The following is a 27,945-nucleotide window of genomic DNA, read 5'->3' on the forward strand; positions in this document are numbered from 1 at the left end:
CCCCTTCCCTTCCATCCCTCCCTCCCGCCGGAGCGCCCGCGGCCCCCGCTCCTCGGCCTCCCCCGCGGCCGCAGGGACGAGGATGGCGGAGAGCGAGGCCGAGACCCCCAGCACGCCCTGCGAGTTCGAGAGCAAGTACTTCGAGTACAATGGGGTGCGGCTGCCGCCCTTCTGCCGCGGGAAGATGGAGGAGATCGCCAATTTCCCGGTGAGGGACAGCGACGTCTGGATTGTCACCTACCCCAAATCAGGTAGGCGGCCGGGCGGGGGCTGCCCCGGGCGCTGGGGCGGCTCCTCCTCCTTCTCCTCTCCCTTCTCGCGGCGCAGGCGGTGCCGGCAGCGGGGGATGCGGGAGATGCTCCGCGGTGCCGGCAGCGGGGGATGCGGGAGATGTTCCGCGGCCCCTGCGGGATGTCGGGGCGAGGCCTGAGCCCGTTCACCGCCCGGGGGATGATGCCCCTTTGCCCGGGGACTGTCGCCCTGCGGAGGGGGGGATGCTGCCCTTTTGCCGTGGGATGATGTCCTGCGTAGGGGGATGACGCCCCTTTGCCCGAGGGATGATGCCCTGCCCTCTGGGGTGATGCCCTACGGCCTCAGCAGCTCCGCAGAGTTGAGGGACGGCCGATCCGGTCCCGGAGTGGGAGACAGGGACCCTGTGGGGGATCCCCGGAGCTCAGACACACGCTGGGGTCCCCGCCTGGGTGGTCCCGGTGCCTTCTTGCCGAACCCCCGGAGGATAAAGATGCCGCTCGGGGCGAGGGGAATGTGGAGCGGCAGGAAGGTCTTAGGCGTAAATCCCGGTTTCTGGCGCGGTGAGCAGGTTTGCCGTTTGCTCCCCAGCCTTCCCTCCGTCCTGCGCTCCCGAGGCGTCTGCCCAGATCGTTCTGGGAGAACATGTGCTCCAAGTGCATCCTTGCTGCACTGTCTGAATCACCAGAAACACCCCCCGTTTGCAGTATAAGCGCGTGTTGCTCCAGTAGACTCCTCCTTTGGTTGTTTTAAACCATCCGTGTGTCTGCTTTTAATGTCATATTCCTTGACTTCTTATGCTCCCTGTTTCCAAGCAAAAATATTTGCAGAGAATTGACATGTCTGCAAAGAGACAGACAATATGGGAGCCTTGTACCCCACCTGATAACATCACATAAACTCTTTATTCATTAAGTGGATTCTTGAGTGACTTTTTTCCTGACAATAAGGTGATCTCTTTCTAGAAAATCCAAAGTCCACTGGAGATAACAGATGTGAGGTCTGCAAATGCCCTTGTGAAATGATGTTTTCAGAATTGTAGGTTTCTGAGTTACTTTGTTATTGTATGAATGGCTAATGCATTTCAGTTTCTTGGTGTGCTGCTTTAAAGCAGGCACATTTTCTGTGATGGATTATCTATTATTTCTCCAACAGTTTCAAGTATTTGTATTTACATTTTTTGGTATTTCATTACTAATGATACTGTTAAAGACTGGCAAGACCTTCACAGATAATCTCTTAAGTAAGAGATAGTATGCAGATGGATGGCCCCCAAAATACGAGGATTAGGAATAGACAGCCACATTTTAAATGTTCTTGTAAATTGCTCTTAAAAATTTATAGCATGCAGCACAAATACTATTTAATTCTTTCCATTTTAAGATTTCAGTTTGGAGAATCTCGTGTTTACAATGTTCCTGTGTTAGAACTGCACCCCAACTTCATATTGGCATATTGTTGAGTATCCTCAGTTAACCCCAGGCTCCAGCAGCCAGCCACTATCATTAGTACATCTGGCAATAGCTTAATTTTGATGGCTAGGCACCTGGCTGTGGGAAGCCAGCTTGCATAGTCAGCTTTAATTTGCTATTTTGTGAATATAGCAGGAGAATATTAGGTCTGCTGTGGCCCCATCTGAGGCCAGTGAGAGGGAGCTGTCCACTAAAAAAGTTAGTGGCAGTGGAACAAAAGGATTTAGTGGCAGTCACTGGGAGAAGGAAAAGAAGACTGAGAACTGGGGCACCAAAATTGAAGGCACAGTGCTGTGGGAGGAGCTGGGGGAGCAAACTTGGGGTCAAAATAGGTGCCACAGTGTTTTAATTGCCAGGAAAGAGAACACCTGGGTGGTGATTAATCTGAAGTCCTTATTGTGGGAAATGGAGTCTAGACAATAATGAAGTCTTCAAGCTCCACCTCTCTGTAGCCTGAAGTCTATTAAGACCCTTGGAACTCATTTTGTCAGCTGATCCTGTGTGGCTTTGCAGCTTATTTAGGGCTTCTGAATGAATTACCGAGGGTCTGCTGACCAGGAGCAGGCACATCAGTAGGAACTGGGCTGTCCTGGGATTGATTTAGCCAAGGTCATGCAGGGAGTCTACAGCAAAGCCAGGGATTGAATCCAGAACTCCCAGCACCTCTGCATTCCCATAACTACAACTTCATCTTCCTGTGTCTCAGTATCATTGACAAAGACTTCTTCTGCATGCTGAATCTAGTCAGAATTTTCATAATGTTGCTGTAATGAAAAAAAAAGGAGGTTTACAAAACAGATTTAATGCACAAAATGCAGTTATTTGGGGTGAAATGCTTCGGCTTATTCTGGTCATGTTTGGAGGTAAGACATGGTTGGGACCACTTGTCTAGGTTCTGTTGGTAAATTGCAATAGGATAATATTCCAGGAATATTTTTGACAGTGGGATTTTAGGATAGGAAATTGAGGTAGTGGTTGCAAATAGTTAGAGTTATTGGTAAATTGGGACTGATCCAGGAGAAAGCTTGTCTAATAATGGTAGAAAATCAAATATACCAGTGATCTTACTGGGAATAATGTAATAAGCCTAATGGAAAATGGCTCGGCTTTAATGTGATTTCCACTGAAGGATGGCTGAATAATGATATTCCTTATATCTTTAATTATTCTTAACACCTGTGTCCAATCAATGGTAACAGCTTTTGGGAGAAGCTTTTACCTAAACCCCAGAGATTCACCCAGACATGTAAATATGTGAATTTGCATATTTGCTTATACTCTTAATTATAGAAAACCTTCTTATCACGATGCATACTTTGAAATCGGTTGTGCTGCTGATGCTGTGGAAATGAGTTAAAAGCTTCATGTTTTGTGTAACTTTGTAGTGCAGGATGGACAGGCTGAATGGGAGACATTGAGATTTCTAGGAGCAAATGCAAACCAGAATGCTGTTCTCTACAGAATTAAATAATTGGAGCTCACACAACAGATTGCTTCACAGATAAGATACAGATGCACTGCTCATAGCAAACACTGTGCCTCTGTCACAACTTGCCTTGAACCCTCCCATACTGGGGACGTTTTTGCACCCTACATGGAGATTAAAATTCTCCTCTGTGAACTTAAACTGCAGAATTAATGAATAAGCAAAGCCTTTCAGGGTATCCCCTCAGTCACCATGCTAAGCCTTAGATTAGCTGTCTGTGTTAAGGGCAACGATTTCAGTGGAATTAAATCAGTCCCTAAAGCATAGGGTTGAGTTCAGGTTCACTCAGTGTTTTGTTGTTGTCTTGTGATGCCAACCCTGACTGTGCATGATCTGTCCATTTGCTTTGCTCACACGTGGTGTGACAGCAGCTCTCTTAACACCATCTTGCATGTCTTCTAAATCAACGTGTGTTTTGCATTCTTGGGTCAAAGCCCACAAATTAATGGCTTTTGAAAAACTGGTAATTGGAGAAAGTGAGCTATTTACATTAATAATGAAGCTCCCTCCTCCGTGTTGATTATTTTGCCAAGTAATTTCATGGAGTTCTATGTGGGAAGATGTCAGTTGTTGGGCAAATATCAGTTTCAAGTCCAGACAGTTCGTGAGAACTTGCATTTGGTGCCAGAGGACGGGTCAAAAGAGTAAGGGTTGCATGTGACCTTTACCTGTCTGGTGTCATTTTTCATAGATTTTCAATTTTCCCCTCAGCACTGGATTTTTGTAACTGCCCATTGGCTGGTAGGGAACAGGATGGCTGACTCCAGACTTTGGCTGAATGCAGTGCCAACAGGGAATTTGCAGATGAGTTCAAGGGCAGCTTTCGTGTGTACGTTCACAGAATTCTCCTCTTTCAAGTTCTTTCCCACCTACCTCTGGTGTTTACGTGAAATGAACCACAGGAAAAGTTAATTTTGAGTTGCCCCTTGTTTGTTTAGAAGGTTCTGTGTGTACAAAAAGTTGTGCCTCTCACTGCCTCTGTCAGTGAAGTGCCTTGCATGCACTGTGTTCCCTGGCTCCCCCTGCTCTTTGAGCCTCTCCCACTCCTTTATCCTCCTTTTATTCCTGCCACTCCTGAATCCAACACTGGCTGGCTCACCAGTCCCTTTGGCTGATGGAGGAGCTCTGTTCTTCCTCTTTCTCTGCCACCTGACAGGGGCTCTGCCTGAATTCTTCCATTTCCCTTTGCTGTAATCCCTGTTAATCTTTCCAAGCCTGGGACATTTATGTGCCCCAGGGTTTTCTTCTGTTATGGGGAAAGAGTTGTTTGATCCACTGGCCATCAGAGCCGTGACAGTGACAATTGCTGGGCTGTGAACCAGATGTGGAGGGTACAGTGTAAACCCCAGTTTTCTTCTTTGTCTGATTCCCCACTAAAACTGATAGACTTCAGCTCATCAATATCTAAAATATTTATTGATCACACTCAGAATTTAATACACTTCAGGCAAAGGGAGGCTTGAACCACTGGGGATGTGGACAAATGTACTTTGGCTGTGAGGTTGGTTTAAGGATTTATTATCTCTGGCCTCTTCTTCCTTCCCCTTCCCGTCAGTCTTAGCTGTGGGACCATGCGATAAAAACACACCGGCAAAATCTTGATTTAAGAAATACATTATAAAGAAAATGTACCAAATGAGGAAAAACAAAGCAAGATTTTTGGCAATCTTGTGCAATCCTACCCTTCCTGTTTCCCCCAGACCCTAAAAATCTCTTGACAGTGGGGTTATATTTACAAGTAAGATTGGTGATCCTTGTGCCTCACAGTAATTCTCTTATTATTCAATGTAAAGAGTATTATTGCTTGACTAAGATTAGGTGGCTGCACATGACCTTTCGTTGGTATTATTCTGTAACAAGAGTTGCAAAAGAGGGAGATTCTGCTCTGCTGGATTTATAGTCCTGTTCTTTCTGCAGGATTTATAGTCCTGTTCTTTCTGCAGGATTTTGGTGCCTTGAGCTCAAACCATTTTCATTTAAGGAATTAATGCAAATATTACTGGCCCAGAGCCATGCCTCAAGAAATCATGAGGTGGGCTTCAAAACCAAGAGATTTTTACACAAAATACATTTGGGATTCTTTTCCCTTCACCTCTGGTTTTTGAGACAATATTATGCACCCTTCCTTATGGAATGATAGGAAACCTCTTAGTCTTGTGAATATGGATGAACAACTTAATCTCCTTAAAATCAGAATATAGTATTTAACTTTTTCTCTTTTACAGCGGAATCACAGTTATTTGGTTTCTTTAAGCAATTTAGAAAGCTCAGATATTGTTCTGTTTTGATGCTGCATGAATGTGCATCACTTCTCATCTCACTCAAACAGAAAGGGAACAGAAAACTGCATTGTGATGGAGATATGTTTTGTGACATCTCCATTTAGGGACTGATGTATAGGGCCCATATTTGAACCTGATTTCGTGCTTGAAGTCATGTTCCTTCCACCATTTAGGAGAGTAAATAAATACTCCATGGCTTAAACTCACTCCAGTGAGGACCATTCAGGTGCAGAGAGCAACATCTGTGGGTAAACATTTCTGGGAATTAGAGCCACTGGGTTCCTGTGCTTTGAAAGTCCTTTTGAAATGAGTCTGTCTTTTGTTTTATTCATATCTAGCTCAAAATACCTTCAGGTATTGGCTCAGTCTTACATGCTGCTAGGTAAAGAAATGACAGATAAAGCTATCAAATATTAAGTAATTGAAGTCAATGTAAAGTTTGCCACTGATGCCTTTGACTTGCTTTCAATGCAGGTAGGATTGAATAGGTCCTTATGTGCCTCTAACAGGAAATCCAGGTGAATGGGGAGGAAAAAATCTGTTGTTAAGGGAAACTGATTTTTATTATCTAACTAGCAGTGTTTCTCTCATGAGCTTTTTGTCAAACCAGAGAAGAGATGTTACCAGAGACAGAACAAATGGTTCAGAAGAGGAAGAATTCTCCAGCTACCTGATAGGTTTTGCTGGGTCTCTTGCAAATGTAGCATAATTGCTTCCCTGCTGTTAACTAGTGCAAAACTCGAGAACAGGTTCAGGGGAAAAAAAAAAAGAAAAAAGGTTTTGGCCTAGGTAGGGAGTGTATTCTGGACGTGTGAAATCACTACTGACTGGATTAAATGATAATGACCTCAAAGACTAAAGAAATTAGAAAATTAGGTAAATCAGCCAAACCCAACAGCCAGTGGTTCTTATTTCAGGTTAATGTTCATTTGTCACAGGGAAGGCATTAATGAAAGGAAGCGAAATGCTTGAATATTTTTTTTATTCTTATTATGCAGTCTTATTAAATGAAGATGTTCTCATGTTGGGTGCATTAGGGATTCATACACCCTGTGCTGAGGGGAAGGGAACTACTCCTTGTGTTGTTTTAGAAGTGATGCAAGGTTTGGTACACTGGGCATGTGATGGGACGTTGTGGCTACAGATTCTGTGACCTTGGGTAAGTCGTATCATCTTCTTGTCTGCATTTTCCATTGGAGGCACATGGGTGTACTTCTTCTCTACCAGAATTTTTCATGTATAGCGAAAAGCGATTCCCTTGGACAAAGATATCACCTGCCATCAATGTTTTTGTCGAGAAATCAGCAAACTACAGCTCTGAAATTGAATTAAGCATCTGGGTATTAAAACTGAGCGCACAATAATGTCTCCCTCGGTGGGAGGGAGCAATGAAGAGAGGATTAGTGACGTGAAGCACCCACTGTCTCAACACTTTGACCTTATTCAGAGGTTCTGCAACACCTTGGAGAGTCCAGGAAGGTGGAGCACCAGAGCTGAAGTCGTGATGTCTGAGTCTTTCGCAGGCTCTGACAAAAGAAATAGTCTGTTTATGTCCTGTGTTGATCCTGTAATATATTGCAGATTGAGAAGCAAGAGATGTGTTTGGCAGACATGCAGAGGAAATGGTCCATCATTACAATGTCTCAGGCAAATGGGGCTGTAGGGGGTAGGGGAGCTGCTGTGAAGGGGTGCTGAGGAACATAGGGAAGGATCCATCAGGAGAGGTTAAGTCAGAGTGCTGCTGAGATAGTGAAGGGTAAAAATTTAAAGGAAGGGCGCTGGAGGAACAACTGAGAAGGGAGTTTTGTCACTTAAGTGCCAAAATCAATCTGTAATTTAAAAAATGAAAGCTAATTTCATCAGCTCTTACCCGCCAGGGTGTGAAGGCCATCATCCTTTATAAGGCTGCGAGTCCTGGCTGATGTGCAGTGACATTAGATCAGCATGTGGGATACAGGCAGTGTTTCCACTGCACCCACTGCATGAGTAATAAATCCCTCCATGGCAGCAAAATGAGCTGAGTGTGGCGCAGGTGGGATGAGAGCTGGTTCCAGAAGGCACACACAGACTGAGCACGGAGCAATCCAGGTCTGTCACCACACGGGCTGCTCGGCAGTGTCCTGTGACAGGAATGGTGTGACAGAACCACAGAATCACCAAAGCTGGAAGAGGCCTTCAAGGTCAAGTCCAACCACCAACCATAATCACCCCTGAACCATAAAAACCCCTCAGATGCTTCTTGAACACTTCCAGAGACAGTGACTCCACCACCTACCTGGGAAATTTATTCCAGCACCTGACCGTTCTTTCAGTGAAAAATTATTTTCTAATATCTAATCTGAACCTTCCCTGAGGCCGTTTCTTCTCATCCTGTCCCTTGCATGAGAGTCTGACCACCACCCTCCTGTCAGGGAGTTGCAGAGCCAGAAGGTCCCCCCTGAGCCTCTTTTTCTCCAGGCTGAGCCCCCCCAGCTCCCTCAGCTCTCCTGCTGCTCCAGCCCCTTCCCAGCTCCGTTCCCTTCCCTGCACACTCCCCAACCCCTCAATGTCTTTCTTTTAGTGAAGGGCCCAAAACTGACCCCAGGATTTGAGGTGTGGCCTCAGCAGTGCCAGCACAGAGGGACAGTCCCTGTCCTGGTCCTGCTGCCACACTGTTCCTGATCCAGGTCAAAATGCTGTTGGTGGATGGCAGTCATAACCACAGGATAACATCCAGTTAAAAGCCTGTTTATGCTGCTTGGGGTTGCCAGAGTAGCACTGAACAGCTACAGACATTGCTGCAATTGGATTGCTCTGTACAGGTATAGCTGAAGTGCACGTGAATAATGAGCAATGTCAGGGCTTCTGCTGGACCACCGGTGCTTTCTGTCAGAAAGAATGTGGTCTCTTCAATGATTTTGCTGCAATAATGGAAACCCATGGTGATATAGATTGGCTGATCCCCTTTTATGCTTCCAATTAGATCTATTTCCGTTTCTAATTCTGAGGAGCAGCAATGGAAATGGTTGTAGTTTGCTTAAAACTGAAGTCCATCAGACTGTGTTAAATATGACTGGGGGCATAGGTACCTTGTGCAGAATGGTTTTGCTTAGTGCAGCTATAATTTGAGGGGGATTCTGGGTGAGGTAAAATGCTTTACTCCCTGACCTTAGACCAGCAATAGCTGACTGAACAGGTTGTATAGAAGTTAAATGACATTTCTGGAGATTCTGAAGCAAATGTGCTGCCTTTTTTTTTAATGTATAACTCTTAGCTGCACTTGTTTCACATTATACTGTTGGTGTGCTGCCTTCTTGAAATTTAACCATGTAATATGTGCAAATGCATATTAATGCGTAGGCAGGTTTTGCCTAACAATTTTCCTGGAAGGGATTGAAACTCAGGCAGAGAATTGCCTTTTGAGCAGTGACAGACATCTTGTGAAATAGAGGCAATTGTATATATATATATATATATATAAAATGGGGAGAGGACCGTGTTCACAGCGAAGGGGATGAGAGCTACCTCAACACAAGGTTCTCATAGAGATTAGAGATGCCCTGTCGTCTCCTGATTTCTGAGCCTATTTCAATCAGCAGAGCTCACTCTGAGACTGTGTTTACCCCCAGACAACATTCTGACTCTGGAGAACAGAAGTGATGCAGTTGTCCTGGAAATCATTGGTGCTAAGGGTAACTGTGCAGTTCTTTTCTACACAGTGAAGTCTTTGAGAGTCATTTTTGAAAACTTGGCATTGCAGCAAAGTTCTTTTCTGTATTGTTGTCCTTAGTACAGTGTTTGAAAATGAAGGGAAATTTAGATGCAGTGGGGAGTGGTTGTGTTGGAGACTGTGAGCTCCTGCTGGGGTAATGCTTGGTGAAATTTAGACATGTTTTTTGATATGGGCTCTAGAAAGCTGGGAGAATAGGGCTGCCAGGGGAAGCAGGATGGCAGGACGCAATGAGGCAAGGTTGACATAAGGGCATGTGCCTTCTTATGTGTGTGCCCTGCAGAGGAGTTGAGATGTGAAAACTTGCTAATGCAGCTTTTGCCTGTCGCTGTGAGGAGGCACCAGTTCACGTGGCCAGAGTCTGCCAGGTAATTTTAGGTGTTTGAGACAGAATCTGCCCTGTAGCACGTATTAACAAATAAAAATCCCCCTCTCCTGTGGATTACTGCCCTGTTGGCCAGCCCTGTGGTATGATCCTATGTGCTTGCAGTACTGTCATGGGAGGCGTGGTGCTTGAATTGGGCCGTGAGGATGTTCCATTGAGTCTGGACAAAGAAGGCAACAGCTTAATGTACTGGGTTGCCTTTAGACCTGATCAGTCTTGAGTAGGTGTGGGAAGGGTGAGATGTCATTCTCTCCGGTAGTTGGTAAGGGAACAAGCAGAAATCTGTTCTTTTTATGTTCCTGCATGTTATACATGAAATTTTTTGCTTTAGCATGACAGGTGTTGTGATCTCTTACACCATGGGACCGTGTTTGATTGGTGAGTAGAAACTGAGAGAGAATTAATTCAAGGGTGTGGGTAGATGTCCTCCTTTAAAAGCATTGGTGTTGGTGTCTTCAGCCTCCTGTTTGTCACTTCTCTTAGAAGGACAACCTGCAGAGTATTTTGTGTGGATGGATTCTAGTTTTTCCCAGGCAAAATTCGCGAGGTGAGCTGATGCCAGAAATAGAAACTCCTCGAGCTAATTTGGCTGATCTAATTTGAAGTGAATTGGAGCAGTTTGTGTGAGGTTACTCCAGTAGTGATGACACCTGGTGCAGACATGATGGGCACCATAGACATGGACAGCCCAGCTAAAGCTTAAAGAGAAGAGTCAAATACTTTTCTCTTTGAATATCTGATGACAAGAGATGCCAGTTACCAACCAATAGCAGCTGCCTGGGAAGGACCTGTGACAAAATCCGGGACACCTGGGTGTGATGAAATCATGGAGGCACAAGTCATGACTCTCCAATCAGAAGGAAAATGAAGGCAAACTTGTGGCTTCTTGTTGTTTCTAATACCTAGATCTTGAGCAATCTGTGGACCCGACTCCTAGTTCTTGGAGCTGTTTTTGCAGTACTTACATGGCCCTTGCTGCAGAGCACGTGAGGATGTTCTGGCTTATTAACAAGGATAGAAAAGGAACCCTTTTTGCCTCATCTGTCCTCAGCAAGAGGACCCAGCTGCCTTTTGGACCTCAGTCTGCTGGGACAGATTGGGGTAGCCATGGGTTAGATGCAGTGCTTGGGGAGTATGTGACCCTTGAGCTATTTTTCTCGTGCTTTTATAAAGTAGGAAACGTAGACAATCCCCTGGTAAACCAGTACTCTAGGCAGAGGCTCTGACAAGCTGTCATCCATGCTGTTTCCTGAGAGCACATTCCCTGACAGTTCTGCACTTCCACAGGCAGCGTGCTCCCCAGCATGGTGTGGGACACAGCTGGAGCCAGGGGCTCTTCCCAGGAAGTGATGGATGAAGCTGTCCTCTTTCGGGAATCATCTCTGGGCACGTGGGTTTGGCTGTCCCACAAACCCTCCCAGATTGCAGGATCTGCTGTGCTTTATTTACTGGTGTTGCTCCAGTTTTAGGATCCCAGGTGTCAGGAGGTGTTCTTCTCCAGGCTGGTGTTAGATGTGGAAAATCCTCATCTCCTGCCTTGCTGTGTGGAAATGGAGATGCCTCAGCAGCCCAAGATGCACTGTGGTCAGGTCTACACTTTTCATCCTGCCCTCTATTGAGCAGTTGCTGTGCTAATGTAAGGGAGAGTTAGGACTCAGGCCATTTTTTAAAAACCAGTACTAATGCATGAGCCAGAAATAGCACTGTTTTGTAGCCAGTTCATTACAGCTCTGCTTTAGGATGCTCTGTTACACATAGCCCTAATTCTGGGGATAATACACGTGTGTAAACAGTTCAGTGAGAGCACTTCTACCGAACAGAAAGTAGATTTTACCCCTAAATAGTTTTTGTAGTTTGCTGTTTGTAGCCTCTGGCCAAACACATTGAGAACACACCTCAGAATTAATGGACCCGTGTCTGCATCCTCTGATGAATGTGGTGAAAGACAAGCAGAATTAAGCCTGCTGGTTTTAGTTTAAAAGCTGGTAGCTGCAAGTGGAAAAATAAACTGGTTACTAAGTCTAAAAATCTAAGGCAGAGCTTACAGAATGTGCATTTAATACTTGTTTTAAATCCAGGCTTAGTTAGGTTGTTGCTTTCACTTATGGAAGATCTGGATTCAGTTTCCTCATGAACCACAGATTCCCTTGACAGGTCACTATTGACTGAGGGGCATTTAGGTCATGTAAAAAGGGACGTTAATCTAAGAGGAGATTTTGGAAAATTGGGCCCTCTAATACATACATAATTGTCAGACAAAAATAATATCAATATAACATCACAATTTCAGTCTTTGTTCTGAATCCCAAGTCTTATTTAGGAACAGAAGAATTGGAAAATATGGCATCAAGGTGTATACATTATTTTTATTTTTAAAACTCTAGTTTTTAGTGAAAATTCCTATTCTTAAGCCAGGTGGAATTTCAACATGTAGGAGAACTTCAGCAAACAGACCTCAAGAGGGAGTATTTTTCTGGTTTGGAAGTGGTTGTCTTCTAATGGAAAAATCTGATTTTACCTCCACTCTTGTAGTGTGAAGATGAATCTGTCCTGCCTCCCTGCAGATTTACACTGGAATTAGTGAAGGAGGAAGGAGTTTGCAGGGAATTAAAACAAAAATGTGGGGTTTTGCTGTACAGCCCTTGCTAGACCAACCTGACAGCTTTAGCAGCCCTCATTTTTAATGAGCTCTTGCTTCTACCAATGCTATAAAAAAATTATGAGTCATAATGGATCTGTTGCATTGTATTAGCTGAATCTTGATCAAACATCAGCAGATCAAAGTACAGCTAATTGGGATTGTGAGGTTATTAATGCTAATATTAGTATGCAGTTTATTTTTCCATGTGGTTTCCAAACAAGGGGTGAATGAAAGGATTATACCAAAGGCCTTGGCATCCTTGGGCTGCATCTTAGTCTGACAGGAGAGGAGGAACTGAAAGAAATGATGTGGGGAAGCAAAATTTTACAGGAAATCTTACTGTTTTATATCTGCCACTTCACTTAGAAGAAATCTGTGATGTTTGGTGGCTTTATGGGACCATAAAGGCCGGTGGCCAGAAAATACTGAGAGGAGCTGGAGAACAGCTGCACCACAGAACATTTCTCCCTCCTACAGTGATGAAGTTTGGCACTGAAAGGCCCCTAATGCACAGGAGCAGGAAGGAGTGGCTGCAGTGTTCCCAAATTTTGGCTGCCCTGCTGTGCTGTCTGGTTGCTGCTGCAGCAGCTCCTGGAGGAGCAGAGGCAGCGTGGCCGTGAACTGACTTTGCTGTTGCTGCTGAGGCTTTGGCCGTGAGAAGGGGGACAAAGGAAGAGTTCCCAGCCATCAGAGGTGCGAAAGGAATTTTAATGAGTCCTGATTTTTGTGCATCAGTAGGCAGGTATCTCAGAAAAGGACGGTGCATCCCGACTGGAACACTTTCACCCTGCTGTCACGCCAAGTAGAAATGCAGGTTCACAGATGATTTAAAAGGATCTCCTAAAACCCTGCAGGTTCTGGCAGTAGCTTATCACAGCTGTTTCCCAGCCCCTCTCTTTCCAGACAATGTGTGATAAACTGGAACACTCTGTTTTCTCCCAGGGTGTTTTATTGACATAAGAGAAGAGCTTGTCAGGGAAGAGCATTTCTCAGGTACATTGCACTGGAGCCCCTCAGATGCTGACTGGCTCCATTTTAGCTGGAACTGGATAGATGGAAATGAATCCCATGTCTGTTTTGGCAATATGACCTTGGAGGGTCAGCAGTCTTCCTCCAGGATAAAATATGGACCTGCTGCAGATGGGAGAAGGAAGGGTGGAATTTCTGGGGACTTACTCATGTTGCAACTGGTGCCTCATGTCCAAAGGCTGACAGATGAATCCTGTTTGTCAGGGATTGCTTACTCTTCTGTGCCATCCCAAGTGAGGTGAATGTGTCTGTGTGTTCAGCAACACAGGGAGAGAGCAGTGGAATATCCTGGAGATGCACAGGATCCATTGTCTCCAGGGAAAAAAACCACAGAAATCTTGAGAGGATAAAGAGAAGCTCTGATTTTTTTTTCTTTAGCTTCCTCCACCTTTTTCTTCTGTCCAACAAGTATTTTCCCTTTTAGTGAGAAAACTTCTGTGACATTTAGATCTGGCCAGGCTTTGTGATAGGCTGGGATTACTGGAGTTTATTCACATAATCCCCTTTGAAAATCTCAGTTTCAGCAATTTACCTTCCACCCATAAAATGGTGGTTCTTGCACATCTTCAGAGATCATTAAGTCAGTTGGATCAAATGTGAGGAGGTCATACATATTCTAATTATATGTGTAAAGGCTCTTCTTTTTTTAAATAAGCTTGTGATGTTTTAATAAGATGAGGTCATTGATGATTTTTTTTTACCTGGAGCTCTTGGAATGTGTGTGTGTGTGATAACTGAATAACTGATAATTGATTAAGGATGACAAGTTAAAAAAAAAAAAATGGTTCCCTCAAAAGTGAATTCTCTAGCTTTCATTTTCTTTGGGACCCTGGAAGTCCTAAGCAGAGTAACTTGACTGCTAATGTGGAAAAAAGTCAGGCTAATACAGTGAGTGGCAAAAGTCGAAAACTAGAACAGAGTTCAAGGGGGAGAGAAATCAGAAATCGAGGGAGGAGGAATTCTAACCTACTGGATGGCCAGGATTCTAAACTGTCAATCCTCCCCTTTGCAGAAGAAATATTGCAGAAATTCTGTTTGCTGTGTGAATTGGAATAGGATGTTGGGAGTATGTGCAGCTCTACAGGCATACAGTGGCAATTTGTGTGTGTGCATGCTAATTAATACAAAGATTCACAGATTTAAACACTGTTTTAAAGAATGTATAGTTGATGGAGATTTTTATTTTGCTGCCTTGGGTGCCCAGCATTACTCTTCCAATGGGTCACTGTTGTAGGTGGAAACTCATTTAGGTGAAGACTTTTGAGCTTACAGAGACCCACTTTGCATGGAAAAACGTGTCATGTCCCATCTCTGCTGTGCTCCATGGATCTCTCAGCAGTACAGCCAAGTCTAGTGCCTGCTCATAGGGTGAGCAGAACTAGGTAATGTGGACATGGCTGCTTTTTTGCTGGGAGAGCAGCTGAGCGATGAAAAAATAGAAGGTCCTGGTGGTGTTGCTTATCCCCACACAGCCATTTCTTTTCCTTTCATGGAACAAGGTTGCTGTAATAGCATTTTTCTTTGCAGGTGGAATTGGAAATACAGAAATAAATTATGGAGGACCAGGGTGTCTCCTGTCAGAATAAATATTTAATGAGAACAGGGGTTGTGCTCATTCAGAGTCACAAGGACTGATACTGAAGAACTGCATGAATGTTAATATATAAAATATATGCTTGAACTTAAAAATGCAGAGTGAACAGCCTCAGGGGCAAGGGTGTATTAAGTCTATGACAACTGTCTCTGTGGGTGATGATAATGTAAAAGTGTCTCTTTATTTTTTCCCCCAAAAACCTTTTTAATTTACCCACCAATCAGTCAGGGAACAGAGGTATCTTAAAGTGCTTATTCTCCAAAGCAATGCTTGGAGGCATGTGTTGTTTCACATGGTACCCAGGCTGTGCTCACTCTACCCATCAGCCTCATTTAACTGTTCCTGTGTCAGATTAAAAAAATATCAGAATAATGAGACTGTAGTTTTCTTTGTGATCTCTCCCCGTCCTGTTCCTCCATCTCACCAAAAGCCTGTGCCTTTCTCTTCCTAAACCTCTGTCAGATAACTCTGTACCTTTGTTTGTTGTGTTGGGGGATTTCCTGCCTGCCTGAAGGTAAAGTCATTTGAAGTAGTTTCCCTGTCCAAACTTCCAGTTGGAGCAGCTATTAATTTTCCAGAGTGCAGTCATTAAGGCCATAATATCTGATGGTTGCTTTGTAAATGCCCTCAGAACTGGGCAGAGAGATGTAATTGGGGCCTCTAAGGCTTATGACTGACTCACTATTGATGCTTTCAGTGGTTTATCCAGTCCATAACGTGGAGGCATAAATAGACTCCCAAATCATTGCATAACAGGGGCATTGCCTACAATTTAGAAGAAAGGACACTGTCTCAGTGCAGCCACTAATGCATTTTGTGAACTTGGATGACCTCAGTTTACCTCTTTTTTTATTTCTAAAATGGAAATAATAGTATGTTGCCTTTGTAACATTTAGAGGAGGGGGAAAACTTTTTGTTAAATGCTTTGCAATTCCCAGGTTAAATGGTTTGGAGGCAGAAATGTACTTAAATCTTATTGAGCTGACATACTGTGTTAAACCAGTAGTTACAGACTTAGCTCACAGCAGACTGCTGAGGACAAGACTTACCTTTATTTCCCTGTTTAGGTCTCCCTTCCTGTGGTTCTGTTTTGATAAGAACTGTAATACAGTCTGTTCTCTTTCATTGTTTGCTTTATGCAGGCACAGGGTTGCTGCAGGAAGTGGTTTATCTGGTGAGTCAGGGAGCTGATCCCGATGAGATTGGACTAATGAATATAGATGAACAGCTTCCAGTCCTAGAGTACCCTCAGCCTGGTCTGGACATCATCAAGGTACAATTTATTGCAAAGAAAAGCCTTTCAGCGTTTGGGTATCTGTTTTCCTCGGTGCCATCCTTATCACTTCATTTCATCCCCGTGTCCTTGTCCTTTTCATCGCTGGTCTTGCTCAGCTTGTTGGAATGATTCAGAGTATTATTAGGTTATTTTGAAATTGCTTTTATTCAGCTTTATTGTACTTTATTTAATGCTTTAGATGTTTGTTCCTGTCCTAAATATCTTGGCAGTGGGCTTTCTGAATAAAAGTTCCAGGCCTTTCTTGCTTGTGTAAAAACAGAAGCTGCCCAAAGGAGGCTGATTTGCTTTGATTCCTTTCCTGAATTTGTGAAAGAGGAGCTACAGAGTTCTGTGGATTTGTGTTCCCACTGCTCTGAATTTTAACATCTAAATTTTTAGGTCCACAAATCCTGGATCTCTACAGACTCTGTAGGTGTAATTTGAAGAGTTTGGAATATCCTGCATGGAATGACTTCCGCACTATTAAGAATATTCAGTTTGAAACATTCATGCACTCTCAGATAAAGTTTTGGGCTTAATTCTGAGGATAAAATAAAATGCAAGGGTAACATCTTGAAGAAGTTAGGGGCAGTGTTTTCAGAACTTCCAATGGTTTTCAAGGAATTTTAGTGGAAGCATCACTGGAAACAAAGTTTGATACCAAGGATCCTCAACTATTATATTGTTTCTGAGAAGGTGCTACAAATGGAAGTGCTTTAAAAACAAAGGGGGTTAAAAACCCCAAACAACAAAAACCCCAACACATTATTCAGCTTTTTTATATTTAAAAACCAGGTGTAACTCTCTGACCTAATTTCTAGTCCCAGACTCTTATTAATTGAAGAAGTGAATTTGTGAATGGGACTCAGTGGAGCAAAGGGCTTCAAGTGTGACAGTTCACAGGACAGATGTGCCAGGCTGCTGGTGCTCAGTAAGGAAAGATTCCCTCTGCTTTATTTTAGGAACTGACATCTCCTCGCCTCATAAAAAGCCACCTGCCATACCGGTTCTTGCCTTCAGACCTCCACAATGGCAACTCAAAGGTAAAAATTACACGAAATCATGGGTTTTTAACTATGTTGGCATAGTTAAAGTTTAAGTGATTTGGGAAAGGGGCTGGGGAAAAATCACTCAATAAGGTGCCTTTTTTTTTTTTCCCTGCCCTTCCAAATCACAGGTCATATACATGGCTCGCAACCCCAAAGACCTGGTGGTGTCTTATTACCAGTTCCACCGCTCCCTAAGGACCATGAGCTACAGAGGAACCTTTCAGGAGTTCTGCAGAAGGTTTATGAATGACAAGTGTAAGGAGCTGTTCTCTCTGCACACATTTATTTTCATCTCTGCATTCCTTCTGCAAGTACAGAAGTGAACTGGATAAAGGTGCATTTGTTTTGCATATACAGCAAGGAGGTTGCTACAGGGACTTAGATCTGTCCATGCAAACCATGGCCATGCCTTTTGTGATTAATTGCCTTGCAGTGTTTGACCCCGTGGGCTCAGCAGTGTTCCACTTAGGCCAGCCAAAACTCTGGTCTACTCTTCTAAAATTCAGTTTGCAGGGCACCCAGGTACCTTGTGAAAAATGGTGAATACTCCCAGCACTGTTTGATTTCAGTTCTACCTCACTACTTCTCAGGAGCCTTCCTGTTCCTTAGTTTTGGGAGTTAACTTCCCTGTTAATTCTTTTAATATTTAAATTTCATCCGAAACCTCAAGGTTTGTCCTTGGCACGACAATGGTTAATACACAAAAATCTCCAGTTGGCACGAGACTGGTGTGGAGTCCATCAGTGAGCTCAAGTGAGACCCTGTAAGAAGGTGGGTGCAGGCTGCTACTGCCTGAAAAATGCAGCTCTGTAATGAGAATTCTGAAAAATGCAGCTCTGTAATGAGAATACAACAACCTGCTTTACAGCAGCTCCTTGTAAAGTTTACCCAGTGCACTGTGTTCCCACTCAGGCTGTGCTGCCTTGAGTAGTGCATTGGTTTTTTTTACCAGTGGATTGCCACACTTTCCAGCTGGGAAAAGACAAAAAATTCTACTGCCTTTTATTTCTCCACAAAACCTTCTTAATGTGGCACTGAGAACTCACCCTGTGCACTGAGAGTGGGATCTCCTCCAGGTCCAGAGCAGCAAACTGTTCTTTAGCCTGGAATTTGGAGGAGTTGATGCTGAGGGAGCTGTGTAATACCAAAGGGGAGAAAAAAGTCAAGCCTGGAGGGTATTTAATAAGCCTTTAAAACCTTTTCTGCTTTCTCCTGCAAGGGAGGATTAATGCTGTCCTCCCATTTTTTTTCCTTTACAACCCCTAAAAACGGGATGTTTGCCTGTAGCCCATGATCAGGAACTTCTAGACCAGAGACATAATTAAAAACACATTAGAAGGTCTTGTAAGACAGGGGAAAGGGGAAAGGCTGGGTACTCTTTTGCATGTAAGAATCCCAGGAGTTATTTATACCTTCATCCTGCAGCAGCTGATTTATCACAACCTCCCAGAGTCAATAAAACATCGCAGCGTGTTCTGTGGCCATGATTGTGCAAATGGGGAGCGCATGTCATACAGTAAATTTAGCATTTAGCTAAATGTTTGCATCTCTGCTGCACTGGGGAAGCAATGCAGCAGAATTCTGGTAACTGGAACACTTTCAATGGACAAAGAGGTTCGGTTTTGTAAGGAAGAGAATTTTAATCAGCTGACTCATTTTCAGTTTTTATAAAGGCACTGGAAAAATTCCATTTTTGTTATTTCCATTAAGAAATCCACACGTGAAGTCAACACATCAGTGTTCCAGTGACCAGCTGAACAATTCTTTTTACAAGGGAAAAGGTGGCTTGAAAATACAAGCCTAAAAAGTTGTGGGTTTTTTAAAATATTTTTTTCTATCTGCTGAAAAGATAAAATTGACCAAAAAAAAAAAATACTGGGGAAGAATGTGAAAGACTGCTTATCATATTTGCTTAACTCCTGCCTTGATTATATGAAGTGCTTTGTGGGAATTTTTATCACTGGTAAAAAAAGAAATTGGTTGTCTTTCTAATAATATTGGCAACAAAGGCATTCTCTAGACTATAAGTACCAACTACCAGTGACTAAACCTCTGGTGGACACATGTAAATTGGCTCAAACCAGTGCAGATGTTAAGTTAATCAGAGGATTGGGGGAAAAAAAACCGGGTAAAACTTTGGGGTGAAGGTTAAGGCTTCCCAGTAACCTCAGCAGTGCTGGGAGCAGGAGCCCTCCCAGCTTTTTGGGAGCGCTCAGCACCTCATGGGCATCAGCAATCTGAATTTATTGTGTAACGGAGAGAACCAATAACACTGTAAATGAAACTGTTCTACAGCAGTTGTGTGGAGTGTTCAGAAAGTAACAGTAGAAGAGAATAAGTCCTAGACTGGTCAGTAGAGGGTCACAACATGTAATGATAAATAATGCTGTCAGTCCATCCTGGTTTTTTGGGAATGATCACGAAGCATTTTTATGCATCTGTGTCCTCAGTGCTTGTTCAAGAAAGTTTAAGTGGTTGTCAGCAATTAGAGGATGCCCTGGGGAGCTTTCCATGAGTGCTGTGTCCAGCTTACAAGCGGAGGAAGCTGCAGTGGGATGTGTTCATTGCAGGAATTCACACAGCTTGGAGCTGCTGGAAGTTTGCCTTCTGCAAGGCTATCTGTGCAGTTTTTATTCTGGCTCAATTCCTGTTATTAACACTGAGCTCCAGGAGGTTCATCGTGAAATATGGTGGCATTTCCAGTTGAATGTTTTATCCTCACGCTAAATCAGTTGTTTTGAGAATCCCAAACTGATAGAAAAACTTTTTAAATTAAGTTCCTTGCTGTACATGGCAATGGGTCAAATCTAGACACTGCTGTGGACCACTCCAGTTAATTTATTTTTCTCCTTTTTTTTTCTTTCCTTTTTGAGAATTCTTAATAACAGAAGTGTTCATTTTCCTCATGCCAATCATAATGTCTTTGTAGTAGGATATGGCTCGTGGTTTGAACATGTGCAAGAGTTTTGGGAACATCACATGGATGCCAATGTACTTTTTCTCAAGTATGAAGATATGCACAAGGTAGGTTAGATGTAGCAAAATGGTATTTTAATCACATTTAGCACCCTAGTGTTTAAAATATATAAAGCACAAAGTCTGCTTCTCCTGTCCATATTTGGGACTCTCTAAGTCTGATACCATTTTTAAAGCACTGGCATTCAGTAGCTTCTTCATATACATATTAATTCACTCAGGAGTCTGACTCACCCACAGACACCAAACTACTTGCAGAGAAGGCAGTGAAGTGAAACCATTCAGCACTTGCTACACTCAGCCCTGGGCATTCATTAAAAGAAATGTCTTGCTACTGTATGTGCAGTATCAATGGGAAAAAAAGTATATAATCTGTATTTTCCCTGTATATTTGGCATTTATTCTGACTATTTTGTTCTTGCTGCTTTCTGTGAAACTGTTGAAAACGATTAGATATGATCATGTAGCATAAGGTGAACATTATTATTGAGTCCCTATAGTATAATGGCTAATAAATCCAATTTAATCAGAAATCTAGTGGAAATACTACACAGAACATTGGTTTCCATTTCTTATTGCAGTGTGATATTTTTGAGGATTAATGAAAATATTTCCAGATGTTTATTTGACTGGAAAACTAATGCATGTATAGGAAAACCCCACCCTGTAAGGAGGCAAAATCAAGGCAGAACTCAAGAAAGCTGAGTAAATTATACTTCTGATGGAGTGGGGTGCTGAAATAAATAAATAAACAAACTAATAAGATCTAAGTAAAGTTTAGTCAGAATTATTTCAGCCCCGTGGTTTTGATTGTATATTCCCAGCCGTGCTCACTGATGGATGCTGCTGGAAGCTGGTGTCTTTCTGCTTCCTGATAAATATTACTATTTTGTCCTTGCAGCTCCAGAAGTCTTCCACTAAGGAACCCTGGAATTCTAGAGGTGCAAATTAGTGACTGATTAATGCAAATGAATTCTCAGGGGGCCACCTCACTAGTTCCTTTGCATCCACATGAGTGCAGCCCCAGAAGCTGGCAATGAAAGAAGGGCTGTTCCAACCTTTGTGATCACTTTAGTCTACCAAGGTCAAAATAAGAGTAACTTGTAACTCCTCCAAAAAACCACTGGAATTCCAAAGTGATGAGTTAAGGGTGTGGCGCTCTCTGAAGCGGGAATGGTCACAGTTCCTTTCCAGTTCCCCCTTCTAATACTTGAAGGAGTTACATATTTGTATCTGTGATCTCTGTCAACCTGTTTCACCTTCATTACTTTGTTTCCAGCAAATGTGAAGGTGGCAGAATTTCAGGGCAGTGGTGTTTCTGCAACTTCTGCACTCGTGTTTTTCACGCTCGTCAGGACATGACTCACTTTGAAATATTTAAACTCGCTGGGGGGGGGAAAAAAAAGTCATTTAAAATATTTTAAAATAAACTGGGGTTTTAATACTCTCTTACAGGACCTTGCAACAATGGTTGAGCAGCTGGTGAGGTTCTTAGGAGTTTCCTATGACAAAGCACAGCTGGAATCCATGGTGGAACACTGCCATCAGCTCATTGACCAGTGCTGTAACGCAGAAGCTCTTCCTGTTGGCAGGGGTACGTTCAAAACCCACAGTGAAACCCTTCTTGGAGAAGTTGCAAGAAGCAACTGCACAACTTAGCGACCTCCAGGATGGGTTAAGATGTTGGTGAACTATTGCTGTGAATGATATAAATGATGCTGTAAATACTGCTGTGTAAACGATGGGGGGTGACTGCCTCGTGGTGCAATTTGGGGGTTAGTTTGGTTTGAAATACAGTGAGGTGGGAGTGACTGAAAAGGGTGGAAGAATCCAAGATTGACAGTGTATATTCACACTGTGATGTGAGTATATACACTTCTCCTTCTGACCTTTGCCATGGCAAAGCCCACACAATTCCATATAGTTTATCCTGCCCTGAACCCTTGTTTTTTAGTATATCAGGTTTTCTAGAGTAGCAGATATTCCTAATTTTAATTTTTAAAACCACAAGGAGCTGTAGATTCCCTTCCCTTACGAGCTTTTCCTTTTCAGTGCCTACCTGAGCTGTTTGTGTGTTTAGCTTCCAGGTGTTTATTCTGGTGAGGCCTTTCTTTAGGAACCTGAAGGTGCCATTTGATCTGTTGATACATCTGGCCTGTGATAGTGTCAAGAAATCAAGTCCTTCCTCAGTTGTCTTTGAGAAGCATAAATGGGTGAATTTAGTCTCCCTCAAGTTATTTTTTGGTGGCTGTTTTACAGCACTCCATGGCTTTTTTGTTTTGGTTTTTTTTTTTTTTTTTAGAAATGAGGGAATAAGATCAAGATGGCCAGTTCCTATATCAGCCTCACATCTGCCTTATCCCAACATAAAATCACTTCATGCACTAATTTAATCCAGTTTTATTTGGAACTCTCCCTTCTTTGTCCATCCATAGCCATGTTAGCACTTTGTGCATCAGCATCATACAGCATGTGTTTATCCTGACCACAGAGTCTTCCAGAGGCATCAATGTACAGGTTATTATCCCTTACTCAGGGGTTATGACCCGAGCACTTTGCTCTCAGATTTCTGTCTGTAGGAGCCATTTCCACCCTTATCTCCCTCAGCCAGCCTTCATGTGACCTGCAGATCTTACCAGCTGTAAGTTTTATACTTATTTTCAAATCTCTCATGAAAATATCAAGTGTCATCAGTCCTTCCTGGCTGCTAATCCTGCATTAGCCAGCTTTGTATCCATTTATCATGCATTTTGTTCACATTGTATAGTTCTGTTAAAATCCCCACTGAAATCACAGGCCTTACAAAAGTCAAAAGTGTAATTTTACCAGCACTTAGGTTTGTTTTGAGGGCAAGTTTGCTTTCCCATGAATGCAGGTTCTCTGGAATTCTGTAGTAGCTTTGTGTCTTTCTTGTAGAGAGTCCTACACCAGTTACTGAGCTCAGACTCTTTGTCAGAGTGACTTGTCCCGTTTGTGTGTTGGCACAAACATTTCCCAGTGTCATACTTGGACAAAAGCCATTCCTCACACCTCCCTGCTTTTATGTGAGGAAGCTTCATTCTGCAATAGAGGAGGAAGGGAGCTACAGCAGTTAATGTAATATTTTGTCATTTGTTCACTGTGTGCTTTTCAGTAAAAATATCCTTATTTTGAATTTCTTTTCTTTGCTGTCTCTGGCTTTTACAGTATTTTGTTACTTCAGAATGTAGCTTCATTAGCAGTGCTTTGTTCCCTCTCTGTTTGTTTCTGTGACAAAGAATGGTGGCAATGACATGACAGCTTGTTGTAATTTGTTTCAGATATTTTTAATTTGTCATTAGTTACATTTACTTTATTATTTTGCTTTATTTTAGTTCTTCATTTTTTTTTTCCTTTTAGCACATTGATCTTTACTCTGAAGATAACCCTGAACTGCTGTGAAAGCAGAGCAGTGATTAGATATGTTACTTGTATTTGACCCTTATCACATCCTAATTTACGCAGTTGCATGATTCAAATCAGAAACCAGGTGGGTGACTTTTTGACAAGCTATCGATTCACGTGGTAAAAAAACAAACAAAAAATAAGATGTTGCAAATAATCCATTGCGTGTGTCCTTTGTAAAATTTGTCATTTGTCCCTACGTGTTGTTAGGGAGATTCAGAAATAAAAGGTATTTCTTTACCCAGCAGAGGAAGAAAATACTATTATTATTGATGAAAGTTTCGTGTTTTGTGCTGTGCTTTATGCAGTTATAATTGCCAGAGCAAAATTTAAGTCAGTATCAGATGTTTATGCTTGCAAGCATTTTCTTAATATTTTTCTTTTTCTTTAAATACAGGAGAAATTTGATGAAAACAGTAAATGGCATTTTCAGTTTCAGGTTATTGTGATCTTTGGATCCAGAAACAAAACCAGGATATTATCATATCCACAGGTGTTTTAGAAAAGTCCTGATTTCATAAAACAGCCCTTTGCACATGTCATGTTAACATGTGATATGTAGATGTTTCAGACAGTTTTGTCTCTGGACTCAATTATAAAGTTGCTGCATAAAAGCAATGGTAATTAAATTAAATGGGTATTCTTCTTATGCATCAAATGCATAATTAAGCTCCCTGCGTGTAGCTTTGTTCTTGCTGTTATGATTAAACTCTCTGGTAGCACAGTCCCAATTCTCCTTTCATTTATTCCAGTTGAACAAGCCTGGATTTTTGTCTTTATATCCACAATAAATGAGACAAGAATTGGGCCTCTCAGTCTGCTTATTCCATGGGGCTTACTCAGCCACAAGTAACCCTGGCTGACTTTGAGTTAAATAAATTTTGGACTGCACTGGAACAGTTGTTGAGGGGTGAGCAGTGTCACCAGGTTATGTCACTTTCTGGGTCCAGCAGAGTGGATAAATACTTCACACAAGGAAGGAGTTCAGTGTCCAGGTTGCATCCACCCAAAGCTTCCTATTGCTCAAAAATTAAAATTTAGGTGGTCCAGACTTGGTGTGGGGCACTTGTTGTCTTTCATAGATAGAAACTGGGCACTCACTTTTAACAAATGAACCTCTCCATATGGAGGAGCGTAAATTCATCTGTTGAACTTATCTCTAGACACAAAATAATAGAAATTAGTAATGAAAATACCACACTTTAGTAATCAGTTTAATACTCCAGATTCCGTGTACCTTTTGGATACTTCCCTAACTCCCTAACTGTGCTGGAGGCACAGTGATTTGGAAATTTATAATTGGCTGTTGGAATTATTCAACAGCCCTAGTTTGCACTGAAACCAGAAATCTACCTTTAAATGAATACCCAGCCCCAAATCTGTACTCATTTCTGATTAAGGCTAAAGTCTCACACAGAAGTGAATTATTCCTCTATAATGCTGGGCTGGTGCAGATGATGAGGTGTATGGTATTTATTTGGAGCCCCTGGTGGTCTAGGGGGTAAAGGCGCCGCGCTATCACCGCGGAGACCCGGGTTCGATTCCCGGTCAGGGCCACTCCCGGGCAGGTGGGGCTCGTTAGCCCTTAAAGGCAACCCACCTACGTCCTAAGGACCTCGCTGCCACCGTCCAAGCTCGCTTGGCCCCGGCAGATGAACCTTAGGATTAAAGGGTGGGCTCAGTTCCGCGCACACTGTGTCTCACCTAAAAAATCCAATGCGCAGGCTGGAAGGTGGAAAGACCTTCCCCGGATCTTCGCTCGCGAAGACTGGCCATTATTATTATTATTATTATTATTATGGTATTTATTTAAAGGGTTGTAGCAGGATAATTGGGTAAGACAATGAACAGCCTTAGGTCTCATTAAGCTTTCAATGAAAGCCAAGGCCAAGAGTGATTAAAATCTCCCAGATGATACTCAGTGCACAATTAAACTGTAGATATTCAAGGGCCTGTTACATCCACTCTCTGACTTGTGTTCCTTCTCTGTGTTTCAGGACGAGTTGGGCTATGGAAAGACATCTTCACTGTTTCAATGAATGAGAAATTTGATTTAGTTTATAAACAGAAGATGGGAAAATGTGACCTCACATTCGATTTTTATTTATAAAAAATGCATGCCTGTGATATCCAGATATAGCTAGAAGTGCTTTATGCATTCGTTTATTACCTGCTGGACAAACTACTGTAGCTATTATTGTAATATTATGTGTAATAAGATTTAAAGAAAGAAAAAACAATCCAAGTAAACCATATCAGATACAATTATCTTTGATCCTAAGCAGCTGTTTATCTTCTAGTATTTAAATCCTGTGTCCACATGCAAGAACTTCCCAGGCAATACTAGAACCTTCAGCTGTTATGGAATGTATTATATACGTATAAGGTATGTATCATATATGCAACTAGAATGTACACCTTTTCAGCCCCACATTGATTATTTAATGTGTTTTATAAAAGCTTGTCACTAGAACCTAAATAAATGTCCATAAACCAAATAAAAATAATAATAATAAAAAAAAAAAGATAATGATTTCTGAGGGAAACAAGTAACAGGCCAAAATATTACGTTAGAACGATCTCAGGGGTTAATCGTCACATTTATTTTTATAGCAGGTATAGCAAGTATAAATAAATCCCATCCCAAAATAGTAACTGATCCAAGTGGGGTTCACATTAGGTTCTGCACACCGTTATCTGTATGATTTGAGTAGGTTTTCTGTGCACTGGTATATTCTGCAGGATGAGGCTTCTTATGATGTGTGGCTGTGATTGTCAGCCTGATCCCAAAACCCACCCGTGCTTTCACGGATGACAGCTCACAGCTGGCTTCCCCATGCATGCAGGTCAGCTCCATGGGGAGGGTCAGCAAACAGAAGATCCTTAAGCCCCCAACTCTAGCTCAGTCCCACAAAACTGGGCTTGAAATGAAGGCATCTGGTGCAGGGGCTTTCTTGAACAATCAGTCTCTGACCCATATTGCTTTCCTGTGTAGATGTGGATTTCTTCCACTGGCACAGAGAAGCTGAGGTGCTGGGTAGCCTCTGGTTCCACTAAAAGGTGAGGGCACTTAGCTCTGTTCATGGCTTGTGCTCCTGGACTCCACCAGCCCAAAGGGGAAGGTGAATCTTGGTGCCAGGGTAAAAGCAGGCAGAGGGAACTGCAGCATCCGAGGAGGAGAGTTGGTGGATGTGCCAGCAGGTGGGAGTGTTGCACAAATATCCATGCAGAACACAGTTCTGGGAATTGTTAGCCATGGCTGGTCTGGATTATAATCAGGATTCAAGTTTCTTTCTGGTTTTTTTTGGTTTGTTTTTTTTTCAACCTCCACGACAGGTACACAAACAGCCTGAAGCAGGCTGCTATCACTGTAGAACTCTCCCAAATTACTTTATTGTTCCTTTATGTAATGACATCCATGCTTTTAAGGTTCTCAGCTGCAGGAGGCCCATTTTTGCTAGTCAAATGTTCAGGCTCACCAAAAATAACGTGAGGAAAGGACTAGCTTTTAGTGTTTCAGTTCTGTTGGGAAACTGTCAGTTCAGCAACTGGCAAGTGGTGTAGCATGATGTGGCTTGACAGCACTTTTCCTTGTATATTTGTGAGTGAAAATGCTTTCAGTGAAATTTTATTTCTATTTTTATATTTTTAGTACTGTATGAATATTAAGCACTACACATTATACTTCTGTGCTTGCTTGCTTACTGAATAAAAGATGTGTTCCATGCGTTGTGGTTGCTCGTTTTCTAGACCTGCTCAGGCCAGGTGGCCTTTGTGCAAGTGGGCTTGGATCCTCTCTCCTACCCCCAACTCCTCCTTGGAGACAGAAGAACTACAGAAATTGGTTCAGATAAGCACCTGACCCATGATCTGTGTCTGATTTCAGTTTTTAAAATCCATAGGTGGTAAGTCCCTCCCTCTTTTGACAACTTGAACTTTTAGGACTTGGCCAAGTGTCACCAAACACAGACACCCCTTGGCCCCATGCCCCAAATTGTCTCTGGAGTGACATCCTCTTTGGTACAAATGCACTGCAAATGAAGAACAAAAATAGCAGAAAACCAAGAGAATTGGTTTTTTCCTCTCCTCAACTAATCTAGGCAAGAAATCTTTTGTATGCAAAAGGTTCAGGTGTTCATTGCAGTGAAGTTGGGCAGGAAAGAGGAAGGGCAATAAAACTGATGAGTAACCACTAAAGACTCTCTACATTGTTGTATAAGCTTTGCAACACAACATGGCTCCAATAGTTCTTTAAATAATTATAAAAATTTATAGGCTTGAGTCACCATTATTATGGGCCATTCAGTCATGCCTGGACTATAAATAACACCACTTAGTAGCTACCAGCAAAGGTTTAGAGGGAGGATTAAGGAA

The 27,945-nt window shown here is 42.6% G+C and overlaps 1 protein-coding gene across 2 annotated transcripts; it reads left to right on the plus strand.

The window, feature by feature from the left end:
- Positions 1–27,298, plus strand: SULT4A1 (sulfotransferase family 4A member 1). Of its 2 annotated transcripts, none has more exons than XM_050324612.1 (7): positions 1–251; positions 15,990–16,120; positions 17,086–17,166; positions 17,301–17,427; positions 20,102–20,196; positions 21,604–21,742; positions 23,527–25,549. In XM_050324612.1, the coding sequence occupies exons 1-7, from the start codon at positions 83–85 to the stop codon at positions 23,532–23,534; spliced, it is 750 nt and encodes a 249-aa protein (XP_050180569.1). In that variant the 5' UTR covers positions 1–82; the 3' UTR covers positions 23,535–25,549. The 2 variants fall into 2 exon arrangements, with proteins under 2 accessions (XP_050180569.1, XP_050180568.1); XM_050324611.1 differs by lacking the exon at positions 23,527–25,549 and adding an exon at positions 25,569–27,298 and having other exon boundaries at positions 6–251.
- Positions 27,299–27,945: the final 647 nt, after the last annotated feature.

Source organism: Myiozetetes cayanensis, unplaced genomic scaffold (genome assembly GCF_022539395.1).
Source record: "Myiozetetes cayanensis isolate MyiCay16 unplaced genomic scaffold, myiCay2020 scf3, whole genome shotgun sequence".
NCBI classification, from domain to species: domain Eukaryota; kingdom Metazoa; phylum Chordata; class Aves; order Passeriformes; family Tyrannidae; genus Myiozetetes; species Myiozetetes cayanensis.

Excerpts from the sequence above, each read along its gene's own strand:
- SULT4A1 (XM_050324611.1), top strand. The coding sequence starts at position 83 with ATGGCGGAGAGCGAGGCCGAGACCCCCAGCACGCCCTGCGAGTTCGAG. Across the intron at positions 16,121-17,085 it reads CTGGTCTGGACATCATCAAG|GAACTGACATCTCCTCGCCT; the intron begins GTACAATTTATT and ends GCTTTATTTTAG. Across the intron at positions 20,197-21,603 it reads AGTATGAAGATATGCACAAG|GACCTTGCAACAATGGTTGA; the intron begins GTAGGTTAGATG and ends ACTCTCTTACAG.